This window comes from Arachis hypogaea, chromosome 13 (assembly GCF_003086295.3).
Source record: "Arachis hypogaea cultivar Tifrunner chromosome 13, arahy.Tifrunner.gnm2.J5K5, whole genome shotgun sequence".
Taxonomy (NCBI): domain Eukaryota; kingdom Viridiplantae; phylum Streptophyta; class Magnoliopsida; order Fabales; family Fabaceae; genus Arachis; species Arachis hypogaea.
Genome location: NC_092048.1, coordinates 20441197 through 20466672, shown reverse-complemented (window position 1 = coordinate 20466672; position 25476 = coordinate 20441197). Strand labels below are relative to the sequence as shown.

Below are 25476 nucleotides of genomic sequence, written 5' to 3'. Positions count from 1 at the left end.
AGTCACCCTTACTTCTGAAGGTTATCTTTAGAGGATCCATGCTTCTCCTTCTCTATATGACTTTCTTTTCATATGTTCTTAAAATTTTTTAAAAAAATATTTTGGTATAAATATAATTTAATCAATAAAAAAATAATTTGTTAAAGAATATTGTGAAAAACAAAAATCATAAAAAATAAATTTTTTTGCTAAATACTTTATCTAAGAGGTCGATTTCCTTCGAGAGTAGGGCATATTATATAAGATGGATACGAGTGGGCCAGAAAAGTGAATAGGTATCAGACCAGGTTACTTTTTTGAGAGTCCTAAGCCGATCCCTTAAGTCACCAGCGCTGCTGGGAAAGGTCCAATCCGATCGCTCCGAAGCTGGTAGGGTCTCGCTGCTTAAATAAAATAAGAAATCTTCTTTTCTCGCCACCCGGCCTTGAAAGAGATGCTCATCTGCTCTGGTTAGCTCGGTAGATGCGATGGGAGAAGTTTTTTTTTCATCAATGCTGGCCCAGTCGAGGCTCGTCCATGCCCAATACCAATGGACAAACCTCTGATCTGCCCTAAACGGTATTTTTGTAAAAAAGAATTTTTTTTCTAAAAAATGAATAAAATTAACGTTAGTTAATACAAAAAACTTAAAATAGATTAATGATGTGATTTTTTAAAAGTTATAACTTATAAGAGAATGGAATGTATATTTTACAAATGGAATGTCATTTTAATATTTCTTAGGAGAAGGGAGTGAAATCTTCACTAATAATAATAATAGTAGAATCTATGAAGCATAGACACTTCATTAATTTGTTGTGTCTACATATCAAACACATTTCGGACATGATACTCATTGACACTCTTTCGACACGCATGTCTTTTGTGTTCAACTGTCTTAAAAAAAATAAAAAAAATTCTTTTCGAGACACACTTGACACACCTAAATACCATCACGTGTCAATGTCCAACCTTATTTTTAACATATATTCTTAAAATGAGTTTAGAAATAGTATATATTATTAATTATTAAAAAAATATTTTAAATATTTTATATAATTAAATTAAAAAAAATATTAAAAATAATTTAAAAATTAATTTATATTTTAATATCAATAAAATACTAAAATATCATTATAATTTATCTAAAAAATTTTTTATATTTTATATATATACCGTATCCCCATATTTTTTAAAAATTTTAAATTCGTGTATCTGCATATCTCATGACATATAGTATCATATTCTGTGCTAGTGTATTATAGGATAGGATTAAGCTTTACTAGAACTTCATCCAGAAGTTGTGAAAGCCTTTTAGGTTATTGAAGTGTGCATAATAAATGAAATAAGTGCAAGCTAAGAACTGAAAGGCCAAAACAGCATCCATCTGTTGAAACAAATTAGACCGTGATAGAGTAATCATGAATTTAAGAATTAAAAAATATCTTTCCCATCCAATCCAAGATTCATATAAATCTTGAAAAGGCCATATATCAAAAAGTGCATAACCCATTTGTTATGATAAATTTTAGAAAGTTAGATTTAATGGTGTTTGTATAATTTTTTAGAGTATTTGAGAATGCTCTAGATGATTTTGGAATGTCGTTTTAGAATATTTTAGAAGGTCTCGAAATATCTTAAAAAGTTTTAGAAGACTCTAAAAGGCCATATGTAAAACCCAGAAATTTTAGAAAATCTTATTAAGAGCTAATTTTGATTTATTTATTCATTAAGTACTTTAATCTCATAAATTATTTTATTAAAGATAATTAAAGCAAATTTTGATTAATTGAGTTTAAAATAATTTAAGGTTTTATCTAATTTTATAATTAACGAATCATTTTCTATATTTAAATTATAAATTTTAGTAAATGTAAAATAATAAGAATTTTACATGGTTTAAATAATTAAGATTTTGTAATTTAATACTTTAATCCTTATAAACAAAGAAAATTAATTATATTATTTTATATTTTAAATTAGAATATTTAATTAAAAGCTAATCAACAAATTAATAATTAAATAATATCTTTAAAATAATTTTAAAGGATTAATTTAAAATTTAATTTAATATAATATCTCTTAATTTTATTAAAATTTAACAAAATTTCAATTTACCCAAAAATTTCTAATTTTATATTTATCCCAAATCAAATTCTAATTCTACCCTAATCCCTAACCCCCTAACCACCACCGCCATACCCCCCTTTTCTTTAAAGAAACACAGCTTCAGAATAAACAAAAAGAAAAAGAGAAGGGAAATGGAAACAGGAAAAGCAGGGAAGAGAGAGTGAAATCCGAGAAAACAGAGAGAGAAGGAAGAGCGCCGGTAGAAGGGGGAAGACGCACCAGAGCTGGTGAGCTGTTCCGCCGCTCTTCGTCGCGGCTGAGGCCGTTGCCGCCGCAGATGCGTCCGTGCCATTGTGTCACCGTCAGAGGAAGAGGAGCGCGAACCAGAGCCATGCAAGGGAGGAGCAGAGCGCGCGCAGGGGAGAAGCCACCACTGCCGTCGCATCTTGCCGCCGCTGCCACTGCTGAGGTCACCATCGTCGTCCTCACTGCAAGCAGAGTCACCGCCATCCATGGTGGAGCCGAGGAGAGAGAGTGCCCAAAGAGAGGAGACTGACGGAGGAGGAGTGCGACGCGAGGAAGGAGTCGATGTTTACGTCACTGCCGCCAAATCTCACCACCGCTGCTGGAGCCTCTGGCCGTCGGGACCGCCTTTCTTACCACCGCTGATGAAGCTCATCGGAGTTGCTCGAAGGTTACTGTCGCTCTATTTGGTTCTGTTGGAAGCTGCGCTGCTGCGAGTGTGGTTGTCGAAAACTGACGCCGGAACCCCTGTCTTCTTGATTGGTTGGTTAGATGGTATGCAGCAATCGTGTAAGTCTTTGGTTGTTCAAGCTGGAATCTTTTCCAAACAAGTGAGAATAAACAACACTAAGAGGAGTTTGCAAGCTGCCCCTAGTAATTCTTATTCGTCAATTTAAGACATTCACAGTGATGATGGTGGATACGGGTTATGTGTTAAGAAGTGTTGGTTCCCTTGTGAATATGATGCCAGAAAAAGATGATGATGGCCGGGTTGCGAGTGGAGGGTGGAAAAGTGAGGATGGAAGATTTAGCTGTGGGTGTTCAAGCTTCAGATGTGACGATGGAGGATTTTTATGATATTAAAACATTGAAGATTGGTGGTCATTCAGTATGCTTATTTGGAATATTTGACGTTCATGGTAGTTCTCGTGTTGCAGAGTATTTGAAAGAGCATCTCTTTGATAATCTCATGAAGCATCCAAATTTTCTTTACTGGTGCCAAATTGGCTATAAGTGAAACGTATCAAGGGACTGATTCTCAATTGGATTCCAAAAAAAACACTTTCCAGGATGATGGCTCTACTGTTTCAACCGCTGTTTTGGTTGATAATCATCTCTATGTGGCTAATGTTGGAGATTCTGGGACTATAATATTGAAGGCTGGTAAAGCAATTGCTCTCTTAGGATCATAAGCCAAACAGAAGTGATGAACGGAAAAGGAATTGATGCGTTTAACTACTGAGCTTTGGCTAAACTGAGGTAGGGGTTTTTCTTAAAATCTATTTTACATTACAGAGTTGTTATAAATAGATATTAATGTGAGAAACATGTCTGTGATTATGATTGTCTTATATATGTGGTTGTTTCCTGGACTGAATGACTAACTGCTTGATTGTTTGAGTAGTTTGTGATGGCTGAAAAGAAATTAGTTTGAAAGGTTATTTAGTTGATTATTATGAAAAATGGCTTTCTTGTTTTGAAGCTGTTTTGAGAATGTAAACGCATCGGCTTTGGAAATGATTTGAAATATGAAAATGAATTAATTTTAGAAATGGTTTAATTTTGAGTTAGTCTTACTTTATAAATGATTTAGTATTTGAGCTGTTTTGATTTTAAAAAGAGATTTATTATTGGCATTGATTCGCTTTGAAAATAAATTGATATTGGAGTTGGTTGAATTTTGGAAGATGATTAAGATTTAGAAATAGTTGAGAAAATGTTTGAGAAATGTTTGGATGGAACCCGAAAAGGGTGGCAGAATCCGAGTTTTAGAGGAGATGCTGCCGGAATTTTATAAAATTGGAAGTTTCTTTTGAAGTAATTGTTTAAAAAGATTTAGTTCTTAAACGTTATATGTTTAAGATTGATTTATTTAGAAAAGAAAGAATTATGTTTTGGATTGAGATTGTTGATTAACGGAAAGAAGGATGATGAGGATGGATTTGAAATATGATTTTTGAATGAATTTGGAAACAAGACATGGATTGACGAATGATGATGATATTGATGAATGTGAATGAATTATTTATGTGGCTTATGAATTTGAAATATCTGAGATACGAGGTTCCTTGGATTAAGTGTCGTGGCTTGCCACCACGTGTACCAGGTTGAAAACTCGATACTCTGTTGACCCTACGACGTAAGTGTGACCGGGCACTATATAAATTCCCGGGAATGTTACCCCCATTGAGCAATATTGATTATTTAAGAAAAAGCTATGCATAGACTCTTGGGGATGTACGTCGGGGGACGGTCTAAGGACAATTCAGACTTGTCGGGTTGGCTGGATAACCGACAGATGAGCCTCATCAGCCATAGGACAGGCATGCATCATATGCATTTGTATGCTTTGCTTGGGTTTGAACTTGTTTTGGTTTGCCTAATTGCTAAACTGTTCTTAACTGCTACTTGAACTATTTGCTGTAATTGCTACCTACTTGTGCTTTCCTTGTCTGTCTTGCCTGTGTTTGTCCTGGCGTGCTACATTTGAGAATGAACTTTGGTGCTGAATTAATGATTGTGTTGTTTGATTGCGTGGTTGGTTTCTGATTGAGATTTTCTTATAAGAAAGGAACGGTTTCAGATTTCAATTAGATTAAACATTATTTCTTTGAAAAAGTTTTGAACGATTACCTACTGGTTTTTAAAAGATTCATAAGGCGATGATAATCATTGAGCTTGAAAATGATTTTCTTGTTAAATATCTTCTTATGACAACTTTGAAACTCCGTGGTGAGACCATGTGGTTAGGTTCTCACCCCCCTACAGCTTTACCTTTTCAGGAACCGGATGAAGAAGCATTAAGAAGAGTTAAATTGTGTTTGGTTTCATATATTGTTGTATGAATTAGATTATTTTCTTCCCTCGTCTTTGTTATCACAAATTTGTAAGAGGGATAGGAGTTGTATGTTTTATGTGTATACTATATTATAAGATATTATGTAAGGAGTCTTGTATATGAATCTATGTCTGCTTGTATTTTTCTTAAGATAAAGTATTTATTTTTCGGTTTTCAAAGAACGCAGTGATACAGTGTCGAGTCACAGGCTCCTATTTAAATATTTAGTATGTAAAGTAGTCATAATACTTCTTGCTATCAGAGTGGCGCAGCCGGAAGCGTGACATTCTGGTAGTGAGAGTGTTACATTGTGGTATCAGAGCGGTCTTTCCTGTAGAGCCTTGGGAATGGACTGATTATGCAACAATTGCATACTTTGAGAGTTTGTCATGTAGTAGGTCTTGTTTGAATAACGAGAATTAGAGATTTATGCACATGACGGTCTATTGATTAATGCCATTAGTCTTGCGTTGCATAATTCCTGGTATTAAGTTTGGCCGGCTTAACACTGTGAATTATGTATATGGAAGCACCAATGTGTTATCATAGATGATATGCGAGTCATAAATAACGTGAGTCGCGTGTTTTGGGAACGTTAGAAATTATTTCTCGAAATTACGCAGTTAAGTGTCTTGAACTCTGCAAATATTACGTATCTTATTCCTGCTTGGAATGCTCTAAGGTTCCTGTCTGCGATACTTTTCTTGAAAAGTGATCAAATTATCTATCAATCCTACTCTCTTGTTCACGTACGCTCTTGTTTGATCCTGACTGCATATGCCTGTTTAAAATCCTTGGTGTATTTACCTTCTTTATTTAGCCACTTCCACTTGAATCATGTATTTTTTTTTATATATACATTTGAATCTGTTTTGATGCAATACACCTTTTTAAATTCATATTTTGAGTCCTTTGTAAACAAATTGTAATTTAGTTTTCCTCTTATTTGACGATAATTACAGCCATCTTTAAACAAAACCGCTTTTGATTTGAAATATACAACCGCTTTTAATTTGATATGTACTTTATATAAACGTTGAAAGATTCTTATACAGTTTAAAACTAATTGTTTCCAATACCTCGCCTGTTTCTTCACTGATTTATGGAAATGTATATATACTTTAAATACAATTTGATTTTCTAGCAATTTTATTACAATTTTTACGAATATCCTTATTTGATTATATACTTAGATATTTTTCAAAGAAAGGTTTTTATCTCTTCCCAGTTAGTTTTTGTTTGGTAAATTTCACCTATTTTATTTTTAATTTGAATTTGGTTTAGCATACTACATTGTTTATGCAATTATTGTTCTTTTAGAAAAAAAAATGTTGGACTCATATCTTTCTTCTTGTGAATAGACCAATTTCTTTCTTAAGCTTTTCATTTCTGAGAATGTTATATTTGATTCTGTTTTTAATTACTCTCTCACTTTTTTTTTTTGAACGTCACCATTAGTCTTAGTTTTTCATTTCCTATGAATCTCATGCTCATCCGAGTCAACGTGAATTCGTTTCCATCTAATGCACCATTTATCCTTTTATTTGTCTTTCTTTAGTCAAAGATTCTTTCTTGAGAATTTTTCATTGATTAAGTTGTCTTTCCTGACGCATGTTGTATTCCTTTGGACCAATTGGAAACTCATTTGATAATCCATGCCTAGTGAGTTCTTGTTCGAATTCCCTTGATTTAAATGATTTTTGCAAGGTGGTTATTCCAAGTATACTTTCAAAAATTTTTTTAAACCATTTTGATGAAGTTTTGAGTTCTTTTTGAAGAAATTTAAGTTTTGAATCAACTTCTTTAAGTTGCTGAGTTCCTTTTTAAGCTTTTCATTTCTATGAGTGACATGCTTTATGAATCCTAATCGAAATCCTTTAAGTTCCTTTCTTAAAATGAATTAGTTTCCTTTTTAGCGCATCTTAATATTATTGAACATCTTTATAAAGTTGTAACTTCAAGTATATTATTGGAATTTTGTTTTAAACCTTTTTAAACAGGTTTTGATTTATTCTTATGCAAAGTTGTCCCTGACTTTGAATTGCTTTACTTAAGCAGTGCCTCTCTTTGATATGATTTGAACTCGTTCCGGGGCGATATAACCGTTTATTAAAGTTTTAATAAAATCGCTTTCAATTCAGCCTACACTCCTTTACCTTATACTCTGAAAATTTCTGTATGTGATTTAAACATGTTCAATTGTAATGCATCATCTTTTCTTTTATGAGTAAAACTTTATGTCAGGTTTTCTTCCAACAAAATTGTAGTTTTCATACATGCTTGAAAAAGAAGAGAAAATACAATTTAGCTCTTAGTCAAATTAATCCTTCTATTTACAAAGTTTGTGTAATCTATTTCCACTTGAATTTATATTGAAATAATGCTACATTTATGCTTTTATTAATCTTTTGAAGGATGTTTGTTACCCATTTTCTCTTTCAGAACATGAAATGATTTCCCCTTAAGTTTTTCATTCTTTACGAACAATGCATTCGAAAATATTTTTAAACCATACTCTTGAGTTCTATAAACTTTGTCTTTGGTTTGGATATTCTTCTTCTGTAAACCTCATATTTCTTGATTCATCTTGAATTCGTTTCAAAATACTGTGTTGTTTTTCATCTTATTGATCCTATCGAATCCCTTCGACTCAAGAGTTATCCTTAAAGTTATCAATTGATCCTGTTTCCAACATTCTTCGTTTCTTGTTTATCCTTGTCTACTTGTGATTTCAACAATTCTTTCAAATTCTCGCAAATACAGTCCTTGCCGCTTTTCTTTCTTTTCTAAGGTCTATTATCCTTCGGAGTTTACTCGAGGTTAGTTTTGGTATCTTGTGTGACTGTTGGACTTAGTAAACGACACATTAATTCCTTAGGGTATGTTTGATGGACGCAAAAGGTGAAACTTGTAAATATACAATGTTGCAGGGAGTTGTGGAACCTTATTTCATGTGAAAGAATTTTGTTGATGTTGGGTTTGTGATCATTAAAATTTGCGAAGTGTTGACGAGGTTGAAGACCCTCAGATGAGTTGTTCGATGAAGTACGATTGAGGATGGAGGAAATAAGTTAAGTTGAAGTTTGAATAATTGAATCTGAAGTTGGTGTGAGAACAAATGCAAACGTTAAGTACGTTGTTTTAACCCTATCCCGTTTTATAACCTTTTGTCGCCTTGTTTTACCATCACATGTTTGAAACATATTATTTTGTGCATCAAGCCTATCTTGTAACCTTGTTTCACATAATACTTATACCTTCATATTTTTATATGAAAATCCTGGTATTTGAAATTATATGTATATATATTGAGGACTTTTTGCCTTTTTTTTAAATGAGTTCAAGAGCGAAGTAATACGAAATCTCTTTTATTTTGTATCAATTTTCGAGGACGAAAATTTTTATAAGGTGGGTAGGATGTAAAACCCAGAAATTTTAGAAAATCTTATTAAGAGCTAATTTTGATTTATTTATTCATTAAGTACTTTAATCTCATAAATTATTTTATTAAAGATAATTAAAGCAAATTTTGATTAATTGAGTTTAAAATAATTTAAGGTTTTATCTAATTTTATAATTAACGAATCATTTTCTATATTTAAATTATAAATTTTAGTAAATGTAAAATAATAAGAATTTTACATGATTTGGTTTAAATAATTAAGAATTTATAATTTAATACTTTAATCCTTATAAACAAAGAAAATTAATTATATTATTTTATATTTTAAATTAGAATATTTAATTAAAAGCTAATCAACAAATTAATAATTAAATAATATCTTTAAAATAATTTTAAAGGATTAATTTAAAATTTAATTTAATATAATATCTCTTAATTTTATTAAAATTTAACAAAATTTCAATTTACCCAAAAATTTCTAATTTTATATTTGTCCCAAATCAAATTCTAATTCTACCCTAATCCCTAACCCCCTAACCACCACCGCCATACCCCCCTTTTCTTTAAAGAAACACAGCTTCAGAATAAACAAAAAGAAAAAGAGAAGGGAAATGAAAACAGGAAAAGCAGGGAAGAGAGAGTGAAATCCGAGAAAACAGAGAGAGAGGGAAGAGCGCCGGTGGAAGGGGGAAAACGCACCGGAGCTGGTGAGCTGTTCCGCCGCTCTTCGTCGCGGCTGAGGCCGTTGCCGCCGCAGATGCGTCCGTGCCATTGTGTCACCGTCAGAGGAAGAGGAGCGCGAACCAGAGCCATGCAAGGGAGGAGCAGAGCGCGCGCAGGGGAGAAGCCACCACTGCCGTCGCATCTTGCCGCCGCTGCCACTGCTGAGGTCACCATCGTCGTCCTCACTGCAAGCAGAGTCACCGCCATCCATGGTGGAGCCGAGGAGAGAGAGTGCCCAAAGAGAGGAGACTGACGGAGGAGGAGTGCGACGCGAGGAAGGAGTCGATGTTTACGTCACTGCCGCCAAATCTCACCACCGCTGCTGGAGCCTCTGGCCGTCGGGACCGCCTTTCTTACCACCGCTGATGAAGCTCATCGGAGTTGCTCGAAGGTTACTGTCGCTCTATTTGGTTCTGTTGGAAGCTGCGCTGCTGCGAGTGTGGTTGTCGAAAACTGACGCCGGAACCCCTGTCTTCTTGATTGGTTGGTTAGATGGTATGCAGCAATCGTGTAAGTCTTTGGTTGTTCAAGCTGGAATCTTTTCCAAACAAGTGAGAATAAACAACACTAAGAGGAGTTTGCAAGCTGCCCCTAGTAATTCTTATTCGTCAATTTAAGACATTCACAGTGATGATGATGGATACGGGTTATGTGTTAAGAAGTGTTGGTTCCCTTGTGAATATGATGCCAGAAAAAGATGATGATGGCCGGGTTGCGAGTGGAGGGTGGAAAAGTGAGGATGGAAGATTTAGCTGTGGGTGTTCAAGCTTCAGATGTGACGATGGAGGATTTTTATGATATTAAAACATTGAAGATTGGTGGTCATTCAGTATGCTTATTTGGAATATTTGACGTTCATGGTAGTTCTCGTGTTGCAGAGTATTTGAAAGAGCATCTCTTTGATAATCTCATGAAGCATCCAAATTTTCTTTACTGGTGCCAAATTGGCTATAAGTGAAACGTATCAAGGGACTGATTCTCAATTGGATTCCAAAAAAAACACTTTCCAGGATGATGGCTCTACTGTTTCAACCGCTGTTTTGGTTGATAATCATCTCTATGTGGCTAATGTTGGAGATTCTGGAACTATAATATTGAAGGCTGGTAAAGCAATTGCTCTCTTAGGATCATAAGCCAAACAGAAGTGATGAACGGAAAAGGAATTGATGCGTTTAACTACTGAGCTTTGGCTAAACTGAGGTAGGGGTTTTTCTTAAAATCTATTTTACATTACAGAGTTGTTATAAATAGATATTAATGTGAGAAACATGTCTGTGATTATGATTGTCTTATATATGTGGTTGTTTCCTGGACTGAATGACTAACTACTTGATTGTTTGAGTAGTTTGTGATGGCTGAAAAGAAATTAGTTTGAAAGGTTATTTAGTTGATTATTATGAAAAATGGCTTTCTTGTTTTGAAGCTGTTTTGAGAATGTAAACGCATCGGCTTTGGAAATGATTTGAAATATGAAAATGAATTAATTTTAGAAATGGTTTAATTTTGAGTTAGTCTTACTTTATAAATGATTTAGTATTTGAGCTGTTTTGATTTTAAAAAGAGATTTATTATTGGCATTGATTCGCTTTGAAAATAAATTGATATTGGAGTTGGTTGAATTTTGGAAGATGATTAAGATTTAGAAATAGTTGAGAAAATGTTTGAGAAATGTTTGGATGGAACCCGAAAAGGGTGGCAGAATCCGAGTTTTAGAGGAGATGCTGCCGGAATTTTATAAAATTGGAAGTTTCTTTTGAAGTAATTGTTTAAAAAGATTTAGTTCTTAAACGTTATATGTTTAAGATTGATTTATTTAGAAAAGAAAGAATTATGTTTTGGATTGAGATTGTTGATTAACGGAAAGAAGGATGATGAGGATGGATTTGAAATATGATTTTTGAATGAATTTGGAAATAAGACATGGATTGACGAATGATGATGATATTGATGAATGTGAATGAATTATTTATGTGGCTTATGAATTTGAAATATCTGAGATACGAGGTTCCCTGGATTAAGTGCCGTGGCTTGCCACCACGTGTACCAGGTTGAAAACTCGATACTCTGTTGACCCTACGACGTAAGTGTGACCGGGCACTATATAAATTCCCGGGAATGTTACCCCCATTGAGCAATATTGATTATTTAAGAAAAAGCTATGCATAGACTCTTGGGGATGCACGTCGGGGGACAGTCTAAGGACAATTCAGACTTGTCGGGTTGGCTGGATAACCGACAGATGAGCCTCATCAGCCATAGGACAGGCATGCATCATATGCATTTGTATGCTTTGCTTGGGTTTGAACTTGTTTTGGTTTGCCTAATTGCTAAACTGTTCTTAACTGCTACTTGAACTATTTGCTGTAATTGCTACCTACTTGTGCTTTCCTTGTCTGTCTTGCCTGTGTTTGTCCTGGCGTGCTACATTTGAGAATGAACTTTGGTGCTGAATTAATGATTGTGTTGTTTGATTGCGTGGTTGGTTTCTGATTGAGATTTTCTTATAAGAAAGGAAAGGTTTCAGATTTCAATTAGATTAAACATTATTTCTTTGAAAAAGTTTTGAACGATTACCTACTGGTTTTTAAAAGATTCATAAGGCGATGATAATCATTGAGCTTGAAAATGATTTTCTTGTTAAATATCTTCTTATGACAACTTTGAAACTCCGTGGTGAGACCATGTGGTTAGGTTCTCACCCCCCTACAGCTTTACCTTTTCAGGAACCGGATGAAGAAGCATTAAGAAGAGTTAAATTGTGTTTGGTTTCATATATTGTTGTATGAATTAGATTATTTTCTTCCCTCGTCTTTGTTATCACAAATTTGTAAGAGGGATAGGAGTTGTATGTTTTATGTGTATACTATATTATAAGATATTATGTAAGGAGTCTTGTATATGAATCTATGTCTGCTTGTATTTTTCTTAAGATAAAGTATTTATTTTTCGGTTTTCAAAGAACGCAGTGATACAGTGTCGAGTCACAGGCTCCTATTTAAATATTTAGTATGTAAAGTAGCCATAATACTTCTTGCTATCAGAGTGGCGCAGCCGGAAGCGTGACATTCTGGTAGTGAGAGTGTTACACCATAGAGTATTCTAGAAGAGTTTTGATATATATAGAAATATGAAGAATAGTATGGAATAATTTAGAAGTATTTAGAAAATTGTGGTAGGATAGATATTTGTAATGAAGGTTCTAGATGATTAATCTGGACCGTTAATTAGATTCAATCCTAACCATCTATTAAGGAGGTGGATGGCTATAAATAGGAAGTGAGAGTTAGAGTTTCAGTATGTGAGTCATTTGTAACAAACACTTGAATAATAAAGTGTTCTTTCCACCAATCTTCCTTTCTCTAGTGTACTCTTATGTTCTTAGCTTTCTTACTAAATATTGAGGGTTAGACTGACTTGGTCTTAGCTCAAGAGATTGAGTAAGTCTGAGTATCGGCACGGTACCGTTGGAGTGTGTCCAAGGCTGTGACAATTTGGTATCAGAGTAAGGTTCGAGAAGGAGCACAAGTGGTTTGTGGGTATGGCTTCTAGTATAACCATGGAGCATGTTGAGTCTCAAAGGGGAAAGAATGCTATTCCTTCTCAATTGGAATGCAAGAAGTCCCGTTCTTCAAGTGAGCCTAGAGGTAAGGACTCTAACTTTTTAGAAGAGAGAGTTTCTATGTTGGAGAATGTTCTATCCTCTATGGATGAGCGCTTCCAAAGGATAGAACATGACAAGGAGACCCTCGAGACTCACGTGTTAGGAAAACTAGATGCTTTCAAAGAAAGCATGCTCCAAATCGAAGAGAAACTTGAGAATTCCTTGAAGTTATTTGAGGAAGTTCGAGTTTGACTCGAGGAGGCAAAATCTCGATCAACCATTATAAGGGAGACGACAAAGATTGATCTCCCAAAGCTAAATGAGTTCAAGAGCGTGAGGGACATTCGAGAGGTGGAGAACTTCTTATGGCAAATGGAGAGGTACTTTGAAGGCTAATGGGTGGTCGAAGAAGCAATAAAATTACGCACTGCAACTCTCTACCTTTCTGATAATGCTACTTTGTGGTGGAGGACAAAATGCGTAGATATGGAGAATGGTACTTGCAACATAGCCACATGGGAAGATTTCAAAAGGGAGTTGAAAAGACAATTTTTTCCTGAGAATGTGGTTTATGAAGCAAGGAAGAAGTTGAGGGAGTTAAAGTACAAGAGTACGATTAGCAACTATGTAAAGTAGTTCACTACTCTCACGCTTCAAATCCCCAACTTAGCATCAGAAGATGCATTGTTCTTCTTCATTGATGGACTCCAACCTTGGACAAAGCAAGAACTACAAAGAAGGAATGTTAAGGATGTCGATGAGGTCATCGTGGTGGCCGAATCACTCACTGAGTATCATAGGAGAGACTCTAAATCTAAGTCTTCCTCCAAACTTAGTTCTATTAAAGGTGAGGGAGACAAGGGGAAGAGTTTCTCAACCAAGAAAGAAGGAAAATACTCTTCAAAGAAAGAGTACGAGGAAAAGAAGAATATTTTTGTGCCCAAAAGAGGATGTTTTGTGTGCAAGAGGCCACACCAAATGAAGGACTGTTCCAAACCAGGGACTCTGGCATCTATCACCGAGGAATGAGAGGCCCAAACTCAAGTAAATGAGTGTGTTGCATCTATCTAACTCATGAATGTTGTGAAGGGTAAAGAAGCAAGCACTGCAGAAAAGAAAGACTTGATGTATGTCAAAGCCTGTATTATTGAAAAATTTGTCATGGCTATGATCGACACTAGCGTTACACACAACTTCATCATGCTTGATGAAGTAAAGAGGCTTGGGTTAAAGATCACCGAAAAGAATGGCTGGTTTAAACCCGTGAATACCAAGGGTAAACCTCTTAAAGGAGTAGCAAAACGGGTTTAGATGAATCTTGGTTCTTGGAAGGGCCTTGTGGATTTTTCAGTAGCACCCATGGACGATTCCAAAATAGTCATCGGGCTCGATTTGCAAAAGAAGGCAAATATAATACCTATGTTATACTACGACATAGTATGCGTCATGGAAAAAGGGTCTCCATGCATGGTCCCTACGGTCTCTAAAGCTGGAGGACTACCCATGCTTTCTGCTATGCAACTCAAGAAAGTAGAGATTACATATTTGGCTCTATTACAAGAGGAGTTAACATCTGAAAGAGAAGACGTTCCTCCCGAAATCAAGGAAGTCCTTTAAGAAAATAAGGATGTGATGCCTCCCGAGTTGCCAAAACAACTACCACCTAGGAGAAAGGTGGACCACAAGATTGAATTGGAGTCAGGAGTAAAGCCGCCTGCCTCAACACCTTATAGGATGGTACTGCCAGAACTTGAGGAGTTGAAGAAGCAACTCAAGGATTTTCTAGATGCTGGGTTCATTCGTCCATCAAAGGCACCTTATGGCGCACCAGTCTTGTTCCAAAAGAAGCATGATGGTTCGTTGAGACTATGCATCGATTATCGAGCACTTAACAAGGTAACCATCAAGAACAAATACCCTATTCCTTTGATAGCCGATTTGTTTGATCAACTTGGTAGAGCCAAGTGGTTCTCAAAGCTGGATTTAAGGTCAGGATATCACCAAGTGAGGATTGTCGATGGTGATGAGCCTAAGACCACGTGTGTCATGAGATATGGATCGTATGAGTGGTTGGTGATGCCTTTTGGCTTGACCAATGCTCCTGCGAACTTCTGTTCCTTGATGAACGAGATATTTCGTCCTTATCTTGATCGGTTTGTAGTGGTCTACTTGGATGATATTGTTGTCTATAGCAATACCTTGGAGAAACATGTACAATACTTACAAACTGTGTTTAAGATCTTGCGAGAGAATAACATGTATGTGAAGAAAGAACAGTGTTTCTTTGCAAGGGACGAAGTCCACTTCTTGGGACACATCATTAAAGATGGAACTCTCTGCATGGATCAAGGAAAGGTGAAGGTTATCAAAGAATGGGAGCCGCCAAACAAGGTATCTGAAATTGAGGTCATTCCTTGGACTGGCTAATTACTATCGGAGGTTTATCAAGGGACACTCCGCCAAGGCTGCACCATTAACTGATCTTCTCAAGAAGAATCACTCTTAGGAATGGTCAAAGAAGTGTCAAAAGGCCTTTGATGAGTTCAAGGCTGCTATCACAAAAGGACCAGTACTAGCACTGTCCGACTACTCAAAGGTGTTTAAAGTCCATACCGATGCTTCTGACTACGCCATTGGAGGGATTTTGATGCAAGAAGGACATCCTATTGCCTTTTAGAGTCGCAAGTTGAATGATACAGAGAGGCGATACACCGTCCACGAGAAGGAGATGACCGCAGTGGTGCATTGTCTGAGAACTTGGCATCACTACTTACTTGGTTCACACTTCATTGTCAAGACAGAAAATGTGGCTACAAGCTACTTCCAAACTAAAAAAAAAGTAAGCCCCAAACAAGCTAGGTGGCAAGATTTCTTAGCTGAGTTTAATTTCGAATTTGAATACAAGTGGGTTGGCTTCAAATGAGAGATGAAGTGGAGGGCTATGTTAAAACTTGTCTTGTATGCCAACAAGATAAGATTGAAAAGAAGACGCCAAGTGGGTTGTTGGAACCTCTGCCTCCATCAGAGCGACCGTGGAAAAGTGTCTCTCTAGATTTCATCTTTGTTTTACCGAAGGGCTTGGATCTATTCTCGTGGTAGTGGATCGATTTTCGAAGTATGCTACTTTTATACATGCCCCTACTGACTGCACTGCAGAGGAAGCAGCACGACTATTCTTTAAGAATGTGGTGAAGTATTGGAGATTGCCTAAGAGTATCATTAGTGATCGAGATCCACGCTTCACAAAATGACTATGGACATAGCTGTTCAAACTCCTTGGGTCGGAACTTCATTTTTCAACAAGCTTCCATCCTCAAACCGATGGGCAGACTGAGAGAGTGAATACCTTATTTGAGTGTTACTTGAAGCATTTCGTAAGCGCTAATCAGAGGATTGGACAAAATTCCTAGACATTGCTCAGTTCTCATACAATCTACAAAGGAGTCAGTCTACAGAGAAGAGTCCGTTCGAGATTGTGACTGGACAACAGTCACTTACACCTCACTCTCTTTCTTCCTCTTACTCAGAGAAGAACCCTGGAGCTTATCATATGATTAAGTCATGGAAAGAACAAGCAGATGTCACTCATTCTTATCTCGATAGAGCTGCAAAGAGGATGAAGAAATGAGCAGATAAAAAGAGGAGGCATGCAAGCTATCAAGTAGAAGACAAGGTAATGATTAAACTTCTTCCACAACAATTCAAAGTCTTGCACAAGGTTCATAAGGGCTTAATCCGCAAATACGAATGGTCATTTGAGATCATTGGGAAGGTTGCTTACAAAGTACAACTCATTCCCTCTATGAAGATTCACTCGGTCTTCCATGTGAGTATGCTTAAACTATATCATGAAGACCAAGATGAACCGAGTAAAGGTGACTCAAGTCGAGCTCTGCGTGTGGTGATTAGATCCTTTGATGAAATCAAAGAGATCTTAGCTAATCATGTCATGCGACGAAAAGGAATATCACCAAGTATCCAATACTTGATCAAGTGGAAAGGACTCCCGATAACCAAAGCTAATTAGGAAGCTCGTGAAAATCTATTGCAATTCCAAGAACATCTAGAGCGCTATTATGAACAGAACGCAACGAGGACGTGTGCGCATTAGATGGGGGAGAATGTCATAGTAAATTTTAAAATTTTAGATTTAATAGTGTTTATATAGTTTTCTAGAGTGTTTGAGAATGCTCTAGATGGTTCCGGAACGTTTTAAAATATCCTAGAAGGTCCCGAAATACCTTAAAAAGTTCTAAAAGACTCTAGAAAGCCAGAGTATTCTAGAAGAGTCTTGATGTATATAGAAATATGAAAAATAATATGGAATAATCAAGAAATATTTAAAAAGTTATAGTAGGATATATATTTGTAATAAAAATTTTGGATGATTAATCTGGACCATTGATTAGATTCAATCCTAACCATCTATTAAGAAAGTGAATGACTATAAATAAGAGGCAAGAGTTAGAGTTTGGATGTGAGTCTTTTGTGACAAATACTTAAATAATAAAGTGTTCTTTCTATCAAAACTTCCTTTCTCTTGTGTGCTTTTGTGTTCTTAACTTTCTTGCCAAAATATTGAGAGTTAGATTGACTTGGTCTTAACTCAAGAGGTTGAGTAAATCCAAGTGCCTACACGGTAGCGTTGGAATGTGTCAAGATTGTGACACATTGGTGAAAACAATTACCTAATCAAAATAGGCCTCAGCTCACCAAAGAAAAAAAAAATAAAAACATAATCAAATCTCTGGTGATTTAGAATTATACTCTCACTTTTGCTACAATCTTGACCACAGTTTCGGGCAATAGTCAAACAAAAATGGAACCCTATATCAGACAAAGCCATCATTTAGGAACAGGATCTCTTTAAACCTTCAAATTCTACAAGGTGCACCGATTTTACAGAAGATAACTCCGACTGCTCACGTTGCCAAACATCATCATGCCGGACACAATCAGCATACGGTGCCAGCTGACCTTCCACTGGATCCAGCCAAGAGATCAATCTCATTTGTCGTTAGAGCTGTTATATAGACATCTTCCGAGAATCAAAAGAAAATCAAAATCTTGATACAACCTGAAAATCGAAATTCACATATTTTAAGTTCAAAGGCCTGAAGCAGTGTATAAAATAAAACAACGGGGAGAATTGGATTAACTCAGATTCACAATCTTGCCTTGTTTATTAGTGGCTTTGCATGTTCTTCCCATTCTGTAGCCCACCTTGTCGAAGAACTGGTTTCTAGTGCACCATTTTTGAGAATCTTCAGAGCATCACATTCATCAGGAAATCCCTTGAAAAGCATCTGAAAATATACAGCAAGAGAACAAATTAGCATGTTACAAGTTTACGGATCACTAAGATACAAAATGGCCACAGGGATCACTAAGATACAAAATCTCAAAGCAAATGAAGTTACGGATTATCATTTGAGTCTCTAATATATCTTTCTTACAAGGTCTCTATGTTGGTAGGTTTAGGTAATAATGACCCACTAGAAGTGCCTTGTGGCCAAGTCAAGCTGAAAATAAATTAAACTTTACAGAAACAAATTCCGAAACAGGGGTGTATTCAGATGACCGTATAACCTAGATGCAATTTCTCTTTTTTCTTATTATTTTTTCTTTATTACAATGTATATTTAACAAACTAATCTACTCAATAGTTGTGTATCATGTTAAAGGGAGATTGTGTATAATCTAACAAATATTGCATATGAAAGCATTAACAAACTCACCACAAGTTCATCAGCCAGCTCTGAAGATGAAGAGAAGAGAATACCATTTTTGTCAACTCTAACCAATTCTTTAATACTTCAACAACAAAAAAAGACCAATAAATAAATGAAAAAGGCATATTGTCTGAAAATAAAGAATACAAGTGGTTCCCAAAGGAAGTACATAGCTCACCAAGAGTACGAAACAGCACAAACAGGCAGTCCGCAGCCAAACATATCGACAACCTGGTACATTAAATGATGAAAAATGGAGAAAATAATAGAAAACAAATAAAATTTCAGTCAACAGTTGTTTGAAACCTACATTAAAAAACAAACCATAATATTCAAAATTAAAAAGTGACACTCAATTCAAGTTCTTTTTAACATATAACAAGATAATTTTCGAAAGTTTTCTAATATAAACATAATGCCTTACAATTAATGCCTAAGAAGCTAATGAGTGCTCTGTGGCCAAACATTTGAAAAGACAGATTATAAAGAGGGGAGTTATCTAAATAATAAAAAAATGGCAACACTCCATCTGTGTTACTATCATATATTGCCAAATGACTATGATTACCTTCATGGGAAGGTCTAATCCTGATGATGAAGTATGCAGACAAACTCCAAGGTCAGCCGACCCTAAATTACATGAAGATGTTAAGATCAAATAATGAACCACAATGTACAGCAACTTTTAAAGCCATGCAATACACAAAATACCTAGCAATAATGGGTAATCTTCAGCAGACAGCCACATGGTACGAAATGCCACACGTTTAAGTTTTAATCTCTTTATTTTTGCTTCGTACTTTTCTTTTTCAGGACCTTTACCTTTAGCAATAAAGATCCCATGTTAAGAAGTTTCATTTGATATCCAATACTTGAATAGGAAAGAACACAAATTTTATACCAGTAATGATAAATAACAATCTGGGATATAAACATTGTTTTCCATCAGATATTTCTTTCCAGACGACATCCTCATCTAGCGAATCGTCTTCACCTAATATAGCAGCAACACGTCTGTCATACATCACAGCAGCTTCCAAAAGAATTCCAAAATCTTCATCAGGAGTCCTGAAAGTGTCACGGTTAACAGAAACAAATCACTCAGACCTGGTAAAGTAACCCACTGAAATAAATGGAGCAGCCTTTCTATAATAAAGAGGTAAATAAGGAAAATTAGAATAGGCAGACCAGCCATTTTAAACTAATGCATTCAATTAATGATAGAATATACTTACCAGCTCGTGCTGCTTACAACAAGTGCTGGACGGTTACGCTTCAAATATATGTCTGGACCAACCTCATTTGTAAATAAGGTCTCATTTTGGCCATGGCTTCCAATCAAAGAAGTTCCTTTAAGAAGAAGGTAGATTAACAAACAATTCACAAAGATTGACAGTATTATATCTCTAGATTGTAAGACCTTTCTTACCATTGCTAACACAATCTCTAAAACCAAGAGGCTGACAGAGTTCCTTATTTAATCTACAAAACAACTATTAATTATCCGCATTATACATGGGGATCTTTCAGTTCTTATTGAATAATTACGGGTTTAATTATTATAGAGGATCCTATTGTTTCACTTAATTCTTTTTATTAGCTTGATATAATTTGAAAGTGTGAAATCCAGTCCTATGCTGTATAAAAAAAAATTCAATCTGGTCCATACAATTCAAACATTTTCTCAATCAAGTCCCTATAGTATATACATTCTTCAATTAGGTCCCTCTATTTTAAAATTTTATGATTATGTCCTTATACTATAAATACTAATTTCAAGAAAAATAGCGATTTATCATTTAAGATAAGGGCTTGATCACAATTTTTAAATTGGAGGAACTAAATTGAAAATTGTTTGTACATATAGGGACTTGATTAGAAATGTTTAAATTATAGGAACCTATTGAAAATTTGTGTAGAATATAAGGACTTGATTATAAATTTTTAAACTATAAAAACATAATTGAAAATTGAGTGAAACTACAAGATTCTCCAGAGTGATTTAACCATAATAATAAGCAGAGCTACTCGTAACAAGACAATAAACTTACCTTATGCCTCTCCTCTAATGAAGTGGGATGAAAGAAGTCAGGTGGCTGATCATACAATACTGTAGCACTGTAAAGTTAAGAAATATGCATAAGATTGGTTTATGTTCAAGGACAATTTAATATCAAACAATTTCATTGAACTTTGAGCTGACCCTCTTACTTAATTCCCCAATTTTGAGCCAATTCATGCTGCATTGCTCTTGTTACACACAGAGAAGCATCTGCCATTTTCCCATAATGCTTTTCAAACCTAAATGAAGCCAAGAAAAATAACATTAGCAAAAACCATGTGAGAGCAAAATCATTATAGACCAAAAAGAAAATTACTCATCAGCTGATGTGTAATAAAAAAACACTAAAATGTTACCATTTATATAAAGATACAAAGTGACTATTTCTTCCAAGGGACAGACCAAGTAGTGTGTATCCAAAATTATGCCAATCTACGACAAATGATGAATTCCTCAACCAACTAGCCCATTTTACTGCCACTAGTGTCGGAACCGAAGGAGGATTCTGTACAAAGAAAGGAAGCAGATAAAATGTAAAAATAAACTACAAAGCAGTCTTGCTCCAGCAATGGTTGTTTCACTTGAATGTCATTGAATTCATTATGTAATTAACCTAACCAGAAACCAGATAATAAATTATTACCCTTACGAATATAGTACCTATGATCAACTATGAAAGATACCCAAGCTAGACACCATTATCATATCAATTCTTTTCTAGAAGCATAAGCTGATCTAACAAAAATTTCTTTTGCAGAAATAATTTTATTATGAGTAAGAAGACAAGTAGCTCCCCCAAGAGATTTGCGATGGACTTATAGGTCCCTCAAGAAAATAAAAGTACTAAGTAAGTTCTTGAGAAAATCAGAAAAGAATGAATCGTGTCCAACATTGCAAATTTTCAGGCACCTATAACTCCAGTATTTCAATTCTTCATGGATTTATTTGGCATTTTTCTCAGGGACCTATAAGTCCATCACCGAGTTTTCTCAGGACTTACTTGGTACTTTATTTTCCTTAAAAACTTGTAAGTCCATTGCAAAATTTCTCAGGACCTACTTGTCCTGGCATCTGGTTTGCTTCTCAAAAAGTGGCAACAGAGCCAAAGGAAACAACCATCCAATATTTCAGGTATAAAAATACTATTTCGCAAGTATCATACTATCATTGGATCTATTGAGCAAAGCATAAAAATACTTAATTTCAATAACAATGGACCTAAAGGAGGAAAGTAAACTAACCTGGACAATAAAAATATCAGGAGAAGGTACTTTTATACAAAGGAACCAAAGAAGCGTGAAAAATTGAACTAATGGCTTCAACAAAAGTATAAGTATCCTTGGTAAACTTTGGCGGGCCGTTGGCCACTGCTTCTGAAAATTTGAGAATGTTCCAACGCTACATCAATTTTGAGTAAAATATGACAATAGCTAAAGCTGAAAAGATTTGTCAACTTACATACCATTATGTAAAGATGGATAGATGGATTAACAAGAAGTGCACCATGCGGCTCTGAACCTGTCAGAAAATAGAAATTGTTAGATAAGAAAAATTTACACTTGCGGTACATGAAAAGTGGTAATTAATTCCATTAACTGTAATAATAGAACCTATTCCTCATAAAAATATGAAATTGCAAAATCTACCTCCGTATGCAACAATGTCCACCTCCAACGAAGCCTGCAATGCATTAGAAGGAACTCATAAATCACTATTAAATTGCGTTGTACTACAAAATGCTTATACCTATGACTGTAAAAGCATGGGACATCAAAGTTGGACAAACCAAAGAAATAACACTGAAATCAAGATGGTGTCAGTAAAAGAAAAACAGCAGACACATGAAACTGAAATGGCCGGAAAGGAAATATATTAAAAATATGTTTTAAGCTGAAATACTTTTGTTTAAAATGTATTGATAACATATTATCCTAGGTTCTTTTGGATCTATCCCTATACAGAGTCCTAGATTGATCACACAATAATACGCTTAAGCTTCACACTGCCACAGCATTAAATCTAACATGCTTGAAAAAGAAAACAGAATTCAAATTTCCCTCCTACTTTGCTTCGGATATTTACTATATATTTAGACCCTTCCTATAGCAGACCCTCACTTCATATTAACTCCTACCAGTTGCCTCTAAACCACTTCATTTTCAGAACCACTGCATTTTCCTTCCCTGTTCCTTTTTCCTCTCAAAAATGGCCGAGAAAATCAATTTCCTAGGAGTCAATGCAAAGAAGCTAGATTGGTCTTTCAAGGTGTGGGTTGTGAGGGTTTGAGAGGTGCCTATGAAGGAGAAGTGAACAATAGTGGAATCAACACAATACTACAATAGAGATGGTCCTTCATGATTCCCAGGTATGTTTTGAGAGGTTTCTGAGTCTAAATTAACTCTAGCAATTAAATTATGCAATGTCAAGAACAAGACAAGGTTCTGTATGCAATGTAGCTAACGAAATGTATCATTTATGTATAAATGCAAGGTCATAGACTCAATCCGATAAAAACAGATTGACTAAGAAATTGAATTACTCCTAAGTTACCTATCCCTTTCTACATCAATATACCTTAATAGCTTATCAAATGTGACCCAGTCAATATCTAATCACACAAGGCAACTGCTGTGTACACAAACTCTACTTATTGCTTAGTATAAATTAATTGCTTTAAAGGACATAGGATTCATTTACACACCATAATTTATCTAATCACAGAAACAACATCATCGACTCCAAGGTCTGAGCATCAGCTAAGTCTTGGAAATAGTACAAGAACAGCTAACAACTAAGCAGACCTTAAAAAACATGGAACCCTGTTAAGAAATGCTAACCTGAGCAACTCCAGATTAATACCCAAAATCATGCTCATAAAATTAGATTACCAACTGCATAATATGAAGAATCTAGCCACCAAATAACTGGCAGTCATATTGAACACAAATGTTGGTACAATCTCAAATATATAACACAACAATTAAACAGCATGGTTGATTCTCAGACCAATTTAAAACACTTTTGCAATCTAAACTTTGAAAAAATAACTTAAAGAGCAGTTCTTTTGCGGTGATGATTCAGGTTCTGGTGAATTGTTCAGCACAAAAATTGGTAACAATATTATGGAAATTAAATAAAATTGGAGTGAAGTATGACACCAAATCATAAAATTGGATGGATAAACTAGAAAAATAGACAGAGAAGGGAAGAGAAAAACTTGATTAGCAAGTGAAAGAGCATGGTATTGCATTCTTGGGCTGCGTCCAATGTCACCTAAAACCACCACACATGCCCTCCCTCTTCTTCCGCCTTCTTTCTCTTTGCTTCTCCCTTCAATTTTCATATCCCAAAGTTAAAATCAAAATTCAATTAAAAAAAAAAATAAGAAACAAAGGGCCAATTCAGAACAAATTCACATAAAAATCTATTTTCCCCAAGGAAAATTGAAGATGAGATGAAGAAAATTTCACCTGCCATTGCTCCCTTCACTATGCGGAAAAAGAAAAAATAAATCAAAATTTCACAATTGGTATTTTGATTAGGAGTCCACTGGAAGAATCGAAGATGAAGAAGCACCTCACGAGCAACTGAGCAAGGTTGTCAGAAACTAGTGCCTATACAGGCACAGAAGGTTAGTACAGGAACAGAAAAAATGTAAAAACGCATCACGAAACACAAGTGCCTACAAAAAATCTTATTACTGCAAGTAACGGAGAAACGTAGGCTCAAATAGATATACATGCTGTACTATATAATTGCAAACAGGAAAAAGATAATCACCAATCTAATATAATAACACAGAGAAAATAAGTACAAATACCATAATTATATTACGTCATAGTAGCTCAAAATGCATAACAATTTATAGCTTATTAACGATTTATACCTAAACAAATAATCCATCATATAATAATTTGAAGTTGGAACTAATTATAATAAAAAGTTTGAGTCAAAAGTAGTAACAAATTTATGGATTATTAACAATCTTGCCATCACCTTCATTTCCAGCAACACCTCCTCCAAGTGAAGACATTTTACTCCGCAAAATACTTGTTAACAATCCATTAATCGCATAAACATCAATAAAAATTAGAACAATACAACAACAAATCCACAATTAAAAGCTATTAAAAATCAGTAAATCACAAAAGATAGCCCTATGGTTTATTTTTGCTAATATTATATATAGTGTAAGGGACTAAGAGTACATGATTACAGGGGTAGAAAACAAACCTGAGGCTGAAAGCACAGCAGAGGCGTGGCCGTGGAGAGCTTCGGACAGAGGTGAAGGGAGAACAGCGACCAGACCAGTGGCGGACAGCAGTGCCCAGCGACAGGCAACCAGTGAGAGACTGTGACCAGGGAGAGACCGCCACCGGAAGACAGTGAGAAAGGCAGAGGCACAGAGAGCAGAGTGTGCGAGTACGACTGCGTTGTTGTACTTCACTGCTGCTACTGCTAGGGTTCAAATGAAATTGGGCGTGTGTGAGATTAATCAGCAGGACCATCAGAATTTTTTATGGTCTCCTAACCTTAGGGAAAGGTAGCTTTGTTTTGAGGTTTTGAGGTATTGGGATAGAGATGGAAAGATTAAGTTTTAGTATTATGTTTGTTAGTTCAGAGATTGGTATTAAAATTTTTGTCTCTATTTTTAAAATTTTAGTATTTCAATACCTCTAAAAAGTAAGGACACAAGGGACTAAAAATTTTAGAGATAGAAACTAAAACTTTAATAATATTTTATATTTAAAATATTCTCATTTTAATTAATTAATTCCAATTTTATTCTTTGTATAAATTAAATTAAAATTTTATTTTTATTTC

The 25476-nt window shown here is 35.2% G+C and overlaps 1 protein-coding gene and 2 long non-coding RNA genes across 3 annotated transcripts; 2 read left to right on the top strand and 1 right to left on the bottom strand.

Annotated features, from left to right (window-relative positions):
• Nucleotides 1–2144: 2144 nt before the first annotated feature.
• LOC112737601 (uncharacterized) lies at nt 2145–5310 on the top strand. Its single transcript, XR_003812982.2, has 2 exons — nt 2145–3552; nt 5062–5310. It is a non-coding gene; the product is annotated as an uncharacterized lncRNA (long non-coding RNA).
• A 3716-nt stretch (nt 5311–9026) lies between these two features.
• On the top strand, nt 9027–12218 carry LOC140177881 (uncharacterized). Its single transcript, XR_011869446.1, has 2 exons — nt 9027–10457; nt 11967–12218. It is a non-coding gene; the product is annotated as an uncharacterized lncRNA (long non-coding RNA).
• A 5376-nt stretch (nt 12219–17594) lies between these two features.
• Nucleotides 17595–25211, bottom strand: LOC112737600 (UDP-glycosyltransferase TURAN). The gene is made up of 18 exons (XM_025787567.3): nt 24886–25211; nt 24123–24266; nt 23870–23982; nt 22299–22332; nt 22115–22170; nt 21894–22025; nt 21009–21157; nt 20802–20891; nt 20642–20708; nt 20020–20083; nt 19826–19940; nt 19492–19658; nt 19302–19412; nt 19159–19220; nt 18769–18821; nt 18597–18672; nt 18036–18164; nt 17595–17935 (listed from the first exon to the last, which is right to left on the bottom strand). Exons 2-18 carry the CDS (start codon nt 24127–24129, stop codon nt 17918–17920), a joined length of 1443 nt encoding a protein of 480 aa, XP_025643352.1. The 5' UTR covers nt 24130–24266; nt 24886–25211; the 3' UTR covers nt 17595–17917.
• Nucleotides 25212–25476: the final 265 nt, after the last annotated feature.